A 14960-nucleotide genomic window follows, 5' to 3' on the forward strand; every position below is an offset into this window, starting at 1 on the left:
GGATATAGATTGTCAGTTCATCTCATCTTCTTTCCATTTAATGGTCATGGCTGGATAGAGATTATGCACATAAAAATACAGGTGTTGACACATGAAAGCGTCCCACTCAAACCCATTCAGGGGATCTGAGATACATTTTAAGTGTAAACACATCTGTCTGCCCAAGCCCCATGCAACAACTCAAACCCTGCCCAATACAATACATCACAACTCATGGGATCCCTGACCCCAAGGAGATCATCAAGGAGGACACGTACTGTTGGTGCTTGCCCGGATGATCTGATTGTGACATGTCGCATAGCCATACATTTTCAAATTGACTACTGCATGTGGTAAAATATTTTTAAGAAATATTTGTCACAGGAACTGCCTCCAAGCAGTAAAAATATGCCATAAAGTTAATTCAGCTTCATTCACATTGTGATGCTCATGTGAAATGATGTATGTCTAAGCAAACAAAATGCAGCTTTGAATTATTCAACAATTATGCTGCCTGTAATTCCACAATTTTTTTATAGAACTGCCATTGCATTATCATTACATTTACATTAATAAAAAATAAAAATAATATATAATGATAGATCTGATAGATCTATAGACATTTTTGTGGTCGATATATTGTCCCAGAAATAATTTAAATAAATACATTTTTTGTGATTTTAAGTAAATTTTATCACATTGAAATAATGATTATATAATAGCATAATAATAGTTACATCCCTTTAAAGAGCAATGCTCTTTTAGCAAACATTTGTTACAAATATTATTATTAAAAATAATTTAAGAAATATTCAGCCATTGGAATTGGAATATGAAACATATTTAAATATCTTAAATAAATAAAGCCTAATAAATAAAACCACTGTTTTCAAACAAAATGGAGAGACCAGAAAAAACCAGAGAACAGAACAAACAAGTTAAAATATTGGTGACAATCTTTCATATGTAATCAAATTTGCAAGAAAACACAATAAGTTATATTGTGGTAAGTAAATATTACTGAGGAAATGTCCATATATTGTATTATAAGTCTGTAATTGTAATTATTGTGACAGACTTAAATGTTGAATCCTTTAGCATTAATTGAATTTGTGTTGAATTCTCTAAAGTCCTCTTTTCCTTTATTCCTCGTGGTGGCTTCTTATTACTTTTCACAAATATATCCAAATAAATCCATTTGCCTGTTCCAAACACACTCCTCTTACATGAACAGCTTGGATGCATTGGCCTTATAATATTGGCCCTGCTCACACATCTCTGGTGAATGCTCTAACCAGTTAATCACAAGTCTCATGACATTTGGCCAACATTGGACCCACACGACGTTTACATTAATGTAAATTACCCTTACATACCAAAAGTGAGATGAAATTAGGTAGTGTTTGTAGTACCAAAATGTGTCTATCACTGTATAAAATAGGCACACGGCTTCCCTTTCTTGTGGAATATACCATGTTTATTTTGAAGGGAATGTGTGAACTCATTCAAAAGCAAGTGAAGTGTGATCTATTCTCAGATTCATGTGATCTTAGTTAAAAAAGAGGGCTGTGACAATTGTGAAAACAAAAAAGAAACCCATTCATTTCTAAGATCACATTGTAAACATTTCGAAATTGTTGGCGCTCGGACCTACAGTGTTAACATTAGAATGAATATTGTGTTATGTTTAGTATGTGTGAAACATTAGACTACAAAAGAACATGCATCTGGAAAGCTGTAGTGTCTGAACAGGCTCAAAACAGAGGTCTGTGCACTTACATGAATTCTTTGGGGTTTGTTTGTTTTTGTTTTTTTTAGTTTTTTCATTGCCTATTTGGCTCATTGGAAGTCACATAATAAATCAAATAAACTCAGAAATAAAGTAACTGAAGCCCACAATTAACATTGAAATATAAGTCAATACATTATGCTTTGTTTAAATAGACTGCATAAATTCAAAGTTGTAAATATATTAAGATGTTTTTTGTTTGTTTTACTTTAGATCAGTCAACATACGGACACAGTAGTTGTTTAAATCTATAATATTGACCTTCACTGTAAGTTTACCATACCATTTACCATGTTGCTAACATCACTCATGTCCACACCCCCCCCCCCCCCTTTGTAGCAGTTTTCAATTTCAGCTCCAACTGCTCATCTTCAAGCCAAGTTGAACGTAGCATGAGTTCTAATTGTGAAAATACAGTGTAATACCCTAAATAGGTTTTAACCGATTTACCTTATGTTTCAAATTTAAGTTTCAGCCAGTAATCTAGAAAACCAGTAAACTACCCATAAACCACCTCTGTAAACTAATAGTTGATCATTGTAGTATAAAAGTAATTGGACTGGCTAGAGTTTTTCAAGTTTTTTCTTAATGATGGGTGTAGGGCCGGACGGACATGGACTGGGTTCGTCACTTTTGCAGAGAACACATCGCTGAGCGATCTGAAATAGCGTAGCCCTGAAACGCTGGATCCTGAACGCATATACCAGCGGATTAAGGGCAGAGTTTATGTGTGACATGAAGATTCCCACATATAGAGCACTCTTTGGCAAGTAACAACTGGGGCAAAAGAATGTGATACAGTTCATTATGTGGATTGGCAGCCAGCAGAGAGCGAAGAGAAAGAGCACCAGTGCTAGCGACTTGGCTAGCTTCTGCTCTTTGTGGTAGTATCTGCTTGAGTCGCTGGAAGCCTCGGCACGGCGGTTTAATTGCCTCCGAATAACACGGAATATCTCTATGTAAAGACCAGTCATGATGGTGAGGGGAACCACCACCCAGCCAAAGAAGTTAAAATACACCATGTAGTCCATGCGTATGACGGAAGTGAATTGGCACTCGATGGGTGATGTGCTGCTGTTTCCATTCTGGTCTTGGTGCCAGCCAAACATCGGAACAAGTCCAGTAACAGCTGCAAGTAGCCAGCACAGGCCCACTGCTATCCACGCGCGACGCTCAGTGACAATGGTGCTGTACCTGTCGGTAACATACAGAAACACTGTTAAATTTTATGGAATGCTTATGTATCAATACCCAGTTTTTTCCACAGAGCATTCTCATGACTTAAACACATTAACCTGCATTCATAAGAAACCGATGTAGGACAGTCCTAATTGTAATATAATGGAATGGTTGCAGTAATTTAAGCTGACCTCAGTAATTTTCCAGAATTGATAGATTTCACAATCACAGTTTAAGAATATGAATGTGATTTAATGCATTTTTATCCACGGAATTGAGCCAAAATAGAGTTTAAAATATTGCTTTAAGCCTAACCTGAGTCAGCTGCCTTTCTTCAAATCTCATATTCTGTTTCTTACCCTAATGCCAGTTTTTAGTTGTTACATATTTTATTTTCCTGTGACTTACATTTTTGTAAGTTCCTGAATTATTCTTCCTGTCTATTTTCTTTGCCTTGAAACAGTTTTTAATCAGGCATTCTAGACTAACCTCCTCATGCTGTTCACACTGTTGTCCATGAGCCTCATGTGCATGAAAGACATGGAAAATATGCTAAATGATTCAGGAAATTAGAAGTACAGTTTAACCAACATGTTTGTAAAAAACTGTCTCTAAGTTTGTAACATTTTAGAATTTAACAGGTGATGGTTAATCTACATCAGCGCATATCTGTGTAAAGTGGGATGTAAACCTGATTTGAGAAAACTGATTTGATTACATTCATATGTAATTTTATTTTACGATTTATTTTTCTGAGATCTAATTACAAGATCTGCTTATCAGATGGCAGTCTGTGGTGGGCCAGTCTGAATTAGTTTTAGAGGACTTTTCTTATGCCTGTATTGGGTTCAGACATTGCTGGGCTTGTTTCAGCTAAGGTTCTATTTGATAGAACGCTCATAAAGTCTGAAACAGGAAAGTGAACTCAGATATAGCTTTGGGCTGGAGTTCAGGGCACATTTGAATAGGTGAATATGAGAAAAAGGGTGGAGACGGGTTGGAGGTGGGAGCGAGAAATGGGCTGAGGGGAGAAGTTTGAGTGTGGTCCTACTCCCAAAATTTTATTACATAACTTAAATAGCCTTGTGCCCAATGATTCCGTGTAGGCTCCAGCCCCACCACAATTCTGAACTGGATAAATGATTACAGGCAATGAATGAATGAATAACTTAAATATATATAGCAGAAAACCCACTTACAGAGACAATGAATACAACAGCAAAATAAAAAAAAATTCTGCCTTCTCACATTACAAAAAATGAATATTTAACCAGCTAACTTGGCAACATTTGATCAGAAAAGACAATTATGTTTTTAAACACTATTGTTTACAAAGCCATTAAATTTAAAGTAAAATGTCATGATTGTGATTGGTCTATGTCTTTGGATTTCTAACTGATTATTTTTTAATTCATCAATATTTTCAGACCTTAATGTTTCTTTGCTTGCAACGTGTTCTGATATTAACAGCAGACTCTTACACCCTGGCAGTCTGGGAAATTTCATTTATTTTATTCTAAAGCCTCATAAATCTTTTATTCAAATCTGGAAAAATGATACAAAACAAAACTGCGTTGCTCTTCCGCCTGAAAATACCTTGTTCTTCTTTGACACAACAAACAAATAAAGCGGTTAGAGTGTCTGCCAAAATGCAAACTACAGCAGGCATCATTCCCTCCTGACGGACAGGGGCAATTTAATTTAGCTAAAAGCTTTGTATATCCAGCCTAGTGATTTGCATCACACTGGACAGAAATGTACTGTTCTTCAGCAATCTGGGAATGAACCTTGTTAAAGGAATCTCTGATTCACTAATGCTGTTGTATTTTTTCATGAAGTAGTGTCCATGTGGAAGTCTTAAATGTCCTGGTGGGATGCCTTTGTAAACAAGCTGTGGGAGACTGGTTCCCAATTCTCTTTTATTGCCTGTAATCAACAGATCATTTGATGAGTTACTGCTGTGCCAGGCAAGCAGCCTTCTCGGAAGCTTAATGTCCAGGAGTCAGCGAAAGCCAAGATGCACCTCACTGACTCACATGGATGGCTAAATTTGATTCTTGTCAGAAAGAACCCATTCATTAATTCTAAGCGGTGATGTAGTAAGTGGGTAAATGCAGATGCTGTTGATTGTGGCAAGCGGAATGTTCTTTTTTGGTAGTACTCACCTGGTGGGAATCTTAATGCGCAGGTAGCGGTCAATGGCAATGGCCAAGAGGGACAGTATGGAGCTCTGGGTGATGATTAGGAGCAGACAGGAAAGAAAGAGGCAGGTGTAGAATGGCGTTCTCAGCCCCAGGCTGATGACCACAGCCAGTGGAATGACCAGGGACCCCACAGTGATGTCAGCCAGCGCCAAAGACACGATAAAGCAGAAGGTAGGGTCCCTGAGCACCCGGTTAAGTTTCACTACTAGAATTACCAGCATGTTCCCCATCACTGAAGCCAGAGCGATGGTACATTCGATGGAGATGTACATTGTGTCCACATGTTCCCAGTGCTCCATCACTGGACAGGGGGCCGACTCTGTCATCCTGGACCCAGATGTCTGCACCAAAAGGCACTGTTGTATCTCCCTCTATCAAGCACAAGTTCTTTTTCTCTATCTAGCCTTTACTTTCTCTTTCACACACATTCCCATTCTGCTTCCTTCCCTTTCTTCCTTCCTTTTCCTTTCTTCCCTTTTCTCAATCAGTGAGTAAATATATTTCAGTGAGCTTTTCCAGTCCTCAGCTCTCAGCCATGTGAAGACTAAGATGAGTTTGCCAAGCTGCTCCTTCCTAGCTTTCCTCTAAGTGTCTTTAGTGTCTTTAATGTCTTTCCTCTTCTCTTTATTTTCTTCTCCCTCTCTATTTCTCCTGTTGCAGGGATTCTTTCTAGTTTGAATGGGAGGGGTAAGTAGCTCACTGCAGCACCATCCTCCTCCTCTATTCCTCCTCCTCCTTCTCCTCCTCCTCCTCTCATAAGTGCTTCCCTCTCATAAGACCCTTTGCGCTCTCTCTCTCTCTCTCTCTCTCTCTCTCTCTCTCTCTCTCTCTCTCTCTCTCTCTCTCTCACACACACAATTTTGCAATGTACCAACAGTTTTTCTTGGCCTGTGCTACTGACTTGCAGCACTCTGTGTGTCTGATTTAATGATTGTTTGAGGTAAGAACATATGAAATCAGGTCTTTGGAATGGGCGAAGAGGTGATCTGTGGTAGTGGTAAATTCTATTAATCTAAAACATTATAATATTGTGAAGGAGTCATAGGTGTTTCTGTATAATTTACTATGAGTAGGTAGGAGAATTATTTACAAACATTCATGCAGCATTAGATCTTAATCATGATAGAATTAGATGGCTTCATACACTGCCAATGAATTATGCTTTTAACAAATATTTCTTTTATAAAGCTGCTTAAAAACTGAATTGTGACCATCAGACTAGAAGTTCAAAACATTAAACGGTACATTTCAGAGGAGGCACATTATTGGTCACATTTAATAAAAGCTATATATATATATATATATATATATATATACACACACACATTCATAGAGGTGTTCAAAATTGTCCATTCAGAATGAATTTCACCCATGTGATCAATGCCTATGAAGATACATTTTGCCATATATGGTAAGAAGTGTAGTGTTTTCTGGGTTGAAGCTGTCTCTTCTTTTTTATTCAGTTATAATTCCGGTTCCTCTTGTTTTAGTACATAAAACCAAATAGACTGTGTTTCCAGTCACAGAATCAGACAGTGTTTATGCTTTTTATTTCATGCCACATATTGTAGAGATACTACACTACACAACAGACATGTTGTGAAACAAACACACACACACACACACACTAAACCCTAGAAAAGTATTGCTCATACTTACTGTTCCATGCAGATTGCCATGTCAAACACTGCCATAAACTCTTTCATCCACTGAACCTCGTCCTTTCAGTCCCAGCACTGATTTCTTCATAGTAAAAACACATGCCCCAAGACCTTATTTCTTAAAGAGAACATGTATTTAAATGCAACATGTATACTAAGCATCTCTCCTCTCTTAAGTTGTTGGGAAAGTGTTTTTTTTTTTGGCAGTATTTGTGCACAATCTGTTTTTAACAACCTCTCCCACTCTACTGACTTTCATTTATCTCAACGCTCACATCATTTTTCAGTGACATCCCTGTCCTAAACCCTTGATTTTCACTTTCTGAGTTTCAGTTTATGACTGATGCAGCTGAGTAAAGGAAATATTCAAAGCCCATGGTTCCTTGCATCTGATATAGTGACTGCTTAGCACTCATATGTAAAATAAGATAGGAACATATAAAGGAAAGCTCTATTCATACATCTACACTGAGCTGGAGTGGTGTTTGTGATCCAGGACTAATCATCAGTACCTAATCTCACTAATGTCCTTGTGGCTGAATGCCATTCAAATCTTAACAGTTGTTCCAACATCTAGTCTAAAGCATTCACTAACTGAACACTAATGGGGTGATGGGCAAAGGGAGGGCTGTTCAATCCACTCAGAGAGAGCAAGGACAAATATGACCACTCGGATGGCTAAGGTATCGCTGGGATTCAAACTGACATTCTCACAATGTTTTGAACGTTTGGGAGCCTATGTCTTCATAGTTTTTACTAGTCGTTTTGAACATCTTAAATAAACACTGCTCTTAATGTTACCCGGCAGATAAACACTATGTACGTCAATAGTTAATTAAGTGTTAAATGCATTGGAGTGAGGACCCAGAACAGCTAAAATTGTCATTTATTTGTTCATTCATGCGTGTGGTCATTGATTCATTGATTCATTCAGATTCTGTAACTGCTTCATTCTGAACATCACATGGCATCAAACACTCACACAGTCACTCCCACACCCACAAGAGGACAGTTTAGCACAGCCAATCTCATATTATATTTTTGGACTGTGGGAAGAAACTGGATCTCTCTCTCTCTCTCTCTCTCTCTCTCTCTCTCTCTCTCTCTCTCTCTCTCTCTCTCTCTCTTAAAGTTGCCTCTAAAAAGCCAGGATGCTGGTTGACCTCTTGCCAAACCTGAGAAATTTTAATTACTATTAAACTTCAATGCAATCATTTATGCAAAATGTCTCTTCAGCAGACAATGTCTGTTCAAAGAATGCATTAATGGAGCAGTTTCACTGATAATGATGAATCCATTAAAAAGGTTAATGCCTGCTCATAAAATCATTGGACTGTAGTTAACAGTTGCTCAGAATGATGACTCATTGGGTTATATGTGTACAGAAAGAGAGGCACTCAATTAGATCAGCTTGAAGTGTGGTTTGCAAATCATATGCAAGTTCACTGTATTTCCCCCTTTTTGCCTTTGCATGTGTTTCATTGGTTGGTTTGGTTTCATGGAAGTGGACACTTTCTTCCTAAATGAGGCTTTTAAGGGACAACCAAAAGCAGAATTGCACGTGTTGGAGGGCTGACTCAAGGAGCTCGGTTTTGCATGGTAGTGTAACTGGAACAAAGCCTTGGCACTTTCAACTCTACACGCTGCTCTGTAACAAGACCCTTTTTGTTGCAAACATCATGTTGGCCATCAGTTGCACCCAGGAGAAACGACAGTGCACCACAGCAATAATGAATCTGATTATAGCCGAACTGGGCTTGGTGATGATGTGAGCTGAAGCTAATAAGAGTAAATGGAAAACTACTCTAATCACCGGGTGCAATTAAGTGAGTCATCACCAATATCATAACTGTCTCTACAGTTACAGAGAAGACTGGGGCTCCAGGATAAGAGTTATCTTAAATAATCTTATTTCTGCCACATTAAAGCTTCTATTCTATTTGCTCTTACTGAGATGCATTTGCACCTCACTAGAATTGTTATTAAATAACTCACATGTTCATGTTTATTTCCTTTTCATCACTGAATAAAAAGTCTTTTTTTTTCCTTTCTTTTTTTTTTTTAACTTGAAGCTCACACTGTGTGCTGTGTGGAGTAAATGAACATATGAAACACATTTGAACATTAGAAATACTTACCATTTGTAACGCGTCAGGCCTTAAATTAAAATGGACACATTATATAAAACACTATTTCAGTGCATGTCCACATTAATTTGGGGATCTGGAGGCAAATTGGAAAACAAGACCACACAGTCTTTGTGTGTGTGTGTGTGTGTGTGTGTGCGTGTGTGAGCTGCCTAATTTAGAAAACATATAGAGTGCAGACACTGTAGATTTGTCCCAGCCCCTCTTCTGAGCCTCTCCAATCACAGCACTGGACACGTTTATGTGAGAGTGCAAAGACAATGTTAAACCAAGCCAACAGACACAATGTGTGCATATGAGTAAGGCTACTGATGAAATATGGAGAGAATGTGATCAGAGAAGAAAGATAACTGAGTGAAAACAGCTAATAAACTGCTTCTGCTTGTCACTCCTCACTCCTGGGCTCTTGTGCTGAACTGAGCTGTGGCCCATTTTCATTTAAAGGAACAGGTGCCGAATCCAACAGTTTAGACATGGGAGAACAGTGCTGTGTTGACTGGTTCTCCTTGTATTTTGGCCGAAACATGTCACAAACAGTTCATTAAAGTTCATTGAAGGTCTTTTGGAGCAGGGGTAGAATGCAGTATGCCCTCTTTAAAAACCTCAGAAGGCAATTATTACTATTGTTGTTGGTAACTCATGTGAAGATCTAAAAATCTACCCTCAGAATTACAAAGTCTAACCAGTATGATTTCTTTGCTAACTGCATGCTCACAGACCATTACATGAATTAAGGGTTAGGTTCATGCTGATTGTTACTGAATGTAGAATAATTTATGGAAGTTTTAAGCATTAAGCAGGCACTGAGCATTCTCACTGCCATCATGCCTCCGACAATAAATGGCATTGTATGTAAATGTATGGACTGTTTAGGTGCGTAGAGGTGTGAAAGACATGTTACGAGAAACAGAAATTCTGTTGTGACCTGGATATGAAAATCAAACTAGAGGGCAGCTCATAATGGTGTAGCTCTGACACTGATAATGCAATAATTTTGTAGTACGAGGTATAATCAATGATTAAAAGGCTGATACTGATCTTTGAACGGCCGCAGAGATAAGAAGAGTTAAGTGTGGGCCTTTGGTGTTTGCATTTCTGCTTCTTAGTAATAAAAAGCTACATCAACCACAGTGCTAGCATTTAAAACCAATGAAACTGACCTCATGTATTTAATATAATTAAATGTTTTTATTTAAACACAAAATGGACTGCTGTCTTCTCCTTGTGTCTGTGTGGGTCTCCTCTGGGTGCTACGGTTTTCTCCCACAGTCTAAAAATACATGATGGTGGTAGGACTGGCCATGCAAGTGTGAGTTTGTGAGTGAATTATGCATGTGATGCCCTATAGACTGGGGCCTTGTCTGGTGAAATGGTTACAGAAGAGGAATGAATAAATGAAGAAACTAGTGCTAAAAACATAGACAGTATGTGAGAAAGTTAGTAAACAAATATCTAATCATTTTGAAAGCAATAACAACAGATGCATTCCTCTTTGGAAAAGGACACCCTGACTCTAACACATGCCTTTTTCATCAAGTACACAGAGAGTTACGAAGAGGCGGAATTTATTGTGTTGTACTTTCACTTTGAATGCGATCAGTCAGCATCTGGCTTTACTCCATTCCATAATGAAATGGCCCTCAATTCACACATCGTTCTGGAACTCATAATGGCTTGGGCTTGTTGGGAGACGGCTATTACAATTAACAAGTTCTGCCCAGTATTCAGGTACTGTGTAATATTACTATGATAATGAAATATTATTGATTATGCCATCTGAAGTGTTTTAAGGGGCTTAAGATGTTGCTCATCGTGAATAATGTGATGCCTTGTTGCACACAGCGTTATTATAAATATCCATATGGCATTAGCTTCTGGACGACCTGTTCTATGCACACAACATGGCCACAGTTCATAGACTCCCAAACACTCATGTGTCCCTCTTTGCTTCAGTAAAAATTCCTACTCTTCTGGGAAATTTCAAAGTAGAAATTAGAAAATTGGTGTGTGGATTTAATTGCATTTAGACACATAATAATATTCCAACAAGTAATGAATGGAGCATCACCAATTTAGAGAAAACAGTTCCCATGCTCAGTTTTATAACCCACCTGCTGATGACTGGCATTTGGCATAGTGACCTTATTCTCCTGTGTGTCTGCTACAGAGCATCCCAATGCTTTTGATGAAGAGAAGAGCTGTGTGTACAGCTGAACACCTGTCTCAGATATGAATACATTAACATTTCGGACATATAATGTAATATGCAGCTGCACAGAGCCGTTTGTTCCAGTTAAAACGTGCAGAGGGCTGAACATAAACATTTTAAATTCTCATTTGTCCCAGCAGTGCAACAGTCCTCAAGGGACTGCAAGCTATATCCAATAACTGATAGGTATGTAATGACTTAGCTCATCTTACTCACACCAGCCACACGCTCCACTCCCTCGAGCCCACTTTAACATTCTCCAGCTGTTTTATCTTCAGAGCTCACCTCTACATGGCCCACTGCCAGAAATACAATTAGGTAAACCATTGCTAAGCATCTGCCAGAGTGAGAGTCTAACTTAATATTTATTGATCAAGCGAACACATCCTGCCCTGTAATATATAAATATAAAACAAATTTTTATTTAAAACTATGTCTCAGCATTCTCTTGAGGCTTTGACAGCTGAGATGCACAGGAAGAAGATGATACTGTTCCTATAAATCTACCTCAGCTTTTCTGGGTCTGGACACAGATAAAAAAAAGTACTATATATAGTGTATATATATTCAAGAAACAACTATTTTATATTATAATATTAAATATGGATTGTGCAAACATGCTTTTATTGAAGGTCACAGTGGTACAACACAAAATGGGAACAGTGAACACACAGCTACAGTGACAGGCAGCACCTTAGTGGCAGGGGAGAATTTGGGGGTTACATGCCTCAATCAAGGCCACTTTATCTGTGAAAGGAAAGTGTCATCTTTTCACTGCCTCACACTCCTTTTAACTCCAGGTCCAGGGGATCAAACAGGCCACCTTTACTTTCCAAGCCCATGTCTGTAATCTTCAGGGTACCGCTGCCAAAATTCAGCCTAAATATCACAGGGAATCTTACAATGCTAATAGTTCTTTAGCATGGGGCCTTGCCATTATAGTTTGTAATTCAGTGAAAAATGTCTATTGTCCCCTTGACCATGTTTCACTCTCAGGTTTCAGCCCTATACTTCCCTGTGTCTGTCTTGTGTTTCAAGGGCCTCTCCTTGGTGGTCAGTGAGAGTAGCCAGTTGCAGTTGTGGGGGAGGTTAGGAAAGAGCCGTCAAGATGAACAGTAGCTACCCGCACACAATGTGAGCTTTGGCAGATCTTGTGGCATTTCATGACATGAAATATATCAGAATTAAAATGATAAAGACAACAAATGCTACTAGAGAGCATGCTATTATTATGAGATAAAGATTTACATTTAAGAATAAAAAAAAAATAACTCAGCTAAGCTGAGCAGAGTAGAGCTTCTTACCAATGCTTCACACACCACACATCTATTAGCTTGTGCAGCTCATGGAGATCAACTGCAGCGACTAGCTTTGAAACCTGCAGCTGCCTTAAACTCGCAAGATTATAAGGGTGTATGTAATCATGACACACTGATGGCACAGACGAACCCCAGATAAAAGCTTACCAGCATGCACTGCACAGGGCCAGGCACCAATCGGTCTGTGCAGCACCAGGTCTAACAAGTTATGTGGACTATTTTGTGGTGTTCCCTGGGTTCAAACCTGTAATGGACATCATCAAAGAATTCCACAGAATTGCAGGTCTGTCTTTAGTACCAAAAAAATAAGAAGAAAAGTAAAAAACACTAATGGAGCAAATACTGGCTGTAAATACATCCAGTGTACATGTCATCATTTAAACTTTCAGGATTTGCAAGAGTCTTTCGCTGCATGGATGGAACCCAAATTCCTTGTACAACACCTTCAGAAAATGAAGGACTTATTGGAATAAAAAAAATTCCATAGCATTAATTGTACAGTTAATGACCTCTATAACCCTGTTAAATTCTCATTTAACTGAATGGACTGCAGCTCACAGTTCTCCTCTATTAAGATCATATTTTTGCTGTCCAAAAAAATCCTCTTAAATAGTACCTTGATAGATGTCAAAAACTTTAACTTCCAGTGGATGTCATAGTAAAAAAATATTTATTTTCAAGTAACTTTGGAGCATTTCTATTGGTCCATTCATTAAGACATGAAATGATGTAGTAAACTAAGAATAAACAAAAATGGAGGACCATGATTTTCTTTGGACAGATACGTTTTGTAATGCTACAAACATCATCACAAATGTGGAATACAAATGGCCATCAGGAATCTGCACTATTCTACAAATATGATGAGGGTGGGCCTGTGGCTCTTTGGTTTGTACAGTATCAGAAAAACCGTGGTGCTACACTCTCAGAAAAAAAAGTTATGGTAGAGGTACATTATTGGTCACTAAAGGTACAAACTGTGTAAATGTACCTTTAAAGGTACAACAGTGTTTAAAAATCCAGTTTTGTTCCTTTAAGGTAGTTCCAGAAGGAGAGAGACACGTTTGTATTCTTTCAGTATAGAACAGTGTCATATAAAAAAACAAAATAAAAGCCCTAGAGATTAAACGGGGGGTATGAAATCAACCTGATTTTAAAACCTACAGTTATGATAAAATAAGGTACAGTTATATTCCCTAATTAAAGGTACAAATATGTACCCTTGAGGGTACCACCACAGAGACAGCAAAAGGTACCACCACAGTGTTATATTATATTATAAAACTGTGTTGATTTTGTAAACTCCATTTCAACTCCAGGACTTACATAATGCTCTGTATTTGATACAGTTTTATAATTAAATATGACAAATATTCACCTCTCCAACTGGAGAAAAGAATGTAATGTACCTTTAGGGAGCAAAACTGGACTCTAAAACCACAGTTTACTCGTTGTAAACTCTTTGTATTTTAAGTGACAATAATGTACCTTTTCCGTACCGTTTTTTTCTGAACATGTGGATTATGGTTTACATTCAGACAATGACGTAGATTTGCTCTTGACATTGGTGGGGACCAATTACTTGCATGGTAATACTCGCTTATGACTGGAAAATTCTCCTTCCAGTTTTGGCACTGCTAACTACCAAACGTAGCTACAGAGTCTCACGTGACAGCAGTGAAAGGCACAACCAATGATACTGGTCATACATGTTATGGGGAGGCAGGACTTCTTTTGTTGTTTGTTTTGGAGAGGATCAAATTATTTATTATTAATATATTATTTATAGGCTAATTCTACAGCCTTGCTTTCAGAGCTACATTATTTTAAATTACTGCATCTCTAAGTGATCACAACATAATGACGTGTGGAATTGCATAACATTGCCGCCATCACAGGAGAGTGATTCCTTGCCATACCCCAAGTCTCTGCTGAGAAGGAGCATCACCTCCGAGTAGCTGACCCCAGATGATAGAGTTGTCAAAGATAAAATTTGCAATCATCTTTTCTTTGATTAATCGTTTTAAAAAGAATATAATTTCAGTTCAGTTTTATGGTTTCTTTAATTTCTTACGGTTCCAAGCTGAGTTTTGCAGGTGAATGGTCCCACATCGGCTTGAGAACGGCCAGTCACATTCTGCCAGAGGGCGGCACGGAGGCATAGCAGGTAGTGTCACTATCACACAACTCCAGGGACCTGGAGGTTGTGGGTTCAAATCTTGCTCTGGGTGACTGTCTGTGAGGAGTTTGGTGTGTTCTCCCCATGGGTTTCCACACACCCCAGTGATTCCGGGTAGGCTCTAGACACACCGCAACCCTGACATTCTGCCAGAGGACAGATAGTAAATCTCATGTTATTTCAGAACAAATAAAACGCTGTGCTTAATATTAAACTTATACCAGGCCTCCCAGTATCATTCCTTTCAAAGACGTTTTTTTCCCCTGTAAAATTTACAGACCCATCAGACAAGAT

The 14960-nt window shown here is 38.3% G+C and overlaps 1 protein-coding gene across 1 annotated transcript; it reads right to left on the reverse strand.

Moving 5' to 3' along the window:
* Positions 1-2331: 2331 nt before the first annotated feature.
* Positions 2332-5450, reverse strand: LOC136692458 (adenosine receptor A1). The gene is made up of 2 exons (XM_066665875.1): positions 5113-5450; positions 2332-2962 (listed from the first exon to the last, which is right to left on the reverse strand). Exons 1-2 carry the CDS (start codon positions 5448-5450, stop codon positions 2332-2334), a joined length of 969 nt encoding a protein of 322 aa, XP_066521972.1.
* Positions 5451-14960: the final 9510 nt, after the last annotated feature.

This window comes from Hoplias malabaricus, chromosome 3 (genome assembly GCF_029633855.1).
Source record: "Hoplias malabaricus isolate fHopMal1 chromosome 3, fHopMal1.hap1, whole genome shotgun sequence".
In the NCBI taxonomy this organism is placed as follows: Eukaryota; Metazoa; Chordata; class Actinopteri; order Characiformes; family Erythrinidae; genus Hoplias; species Hoplias malabaricus.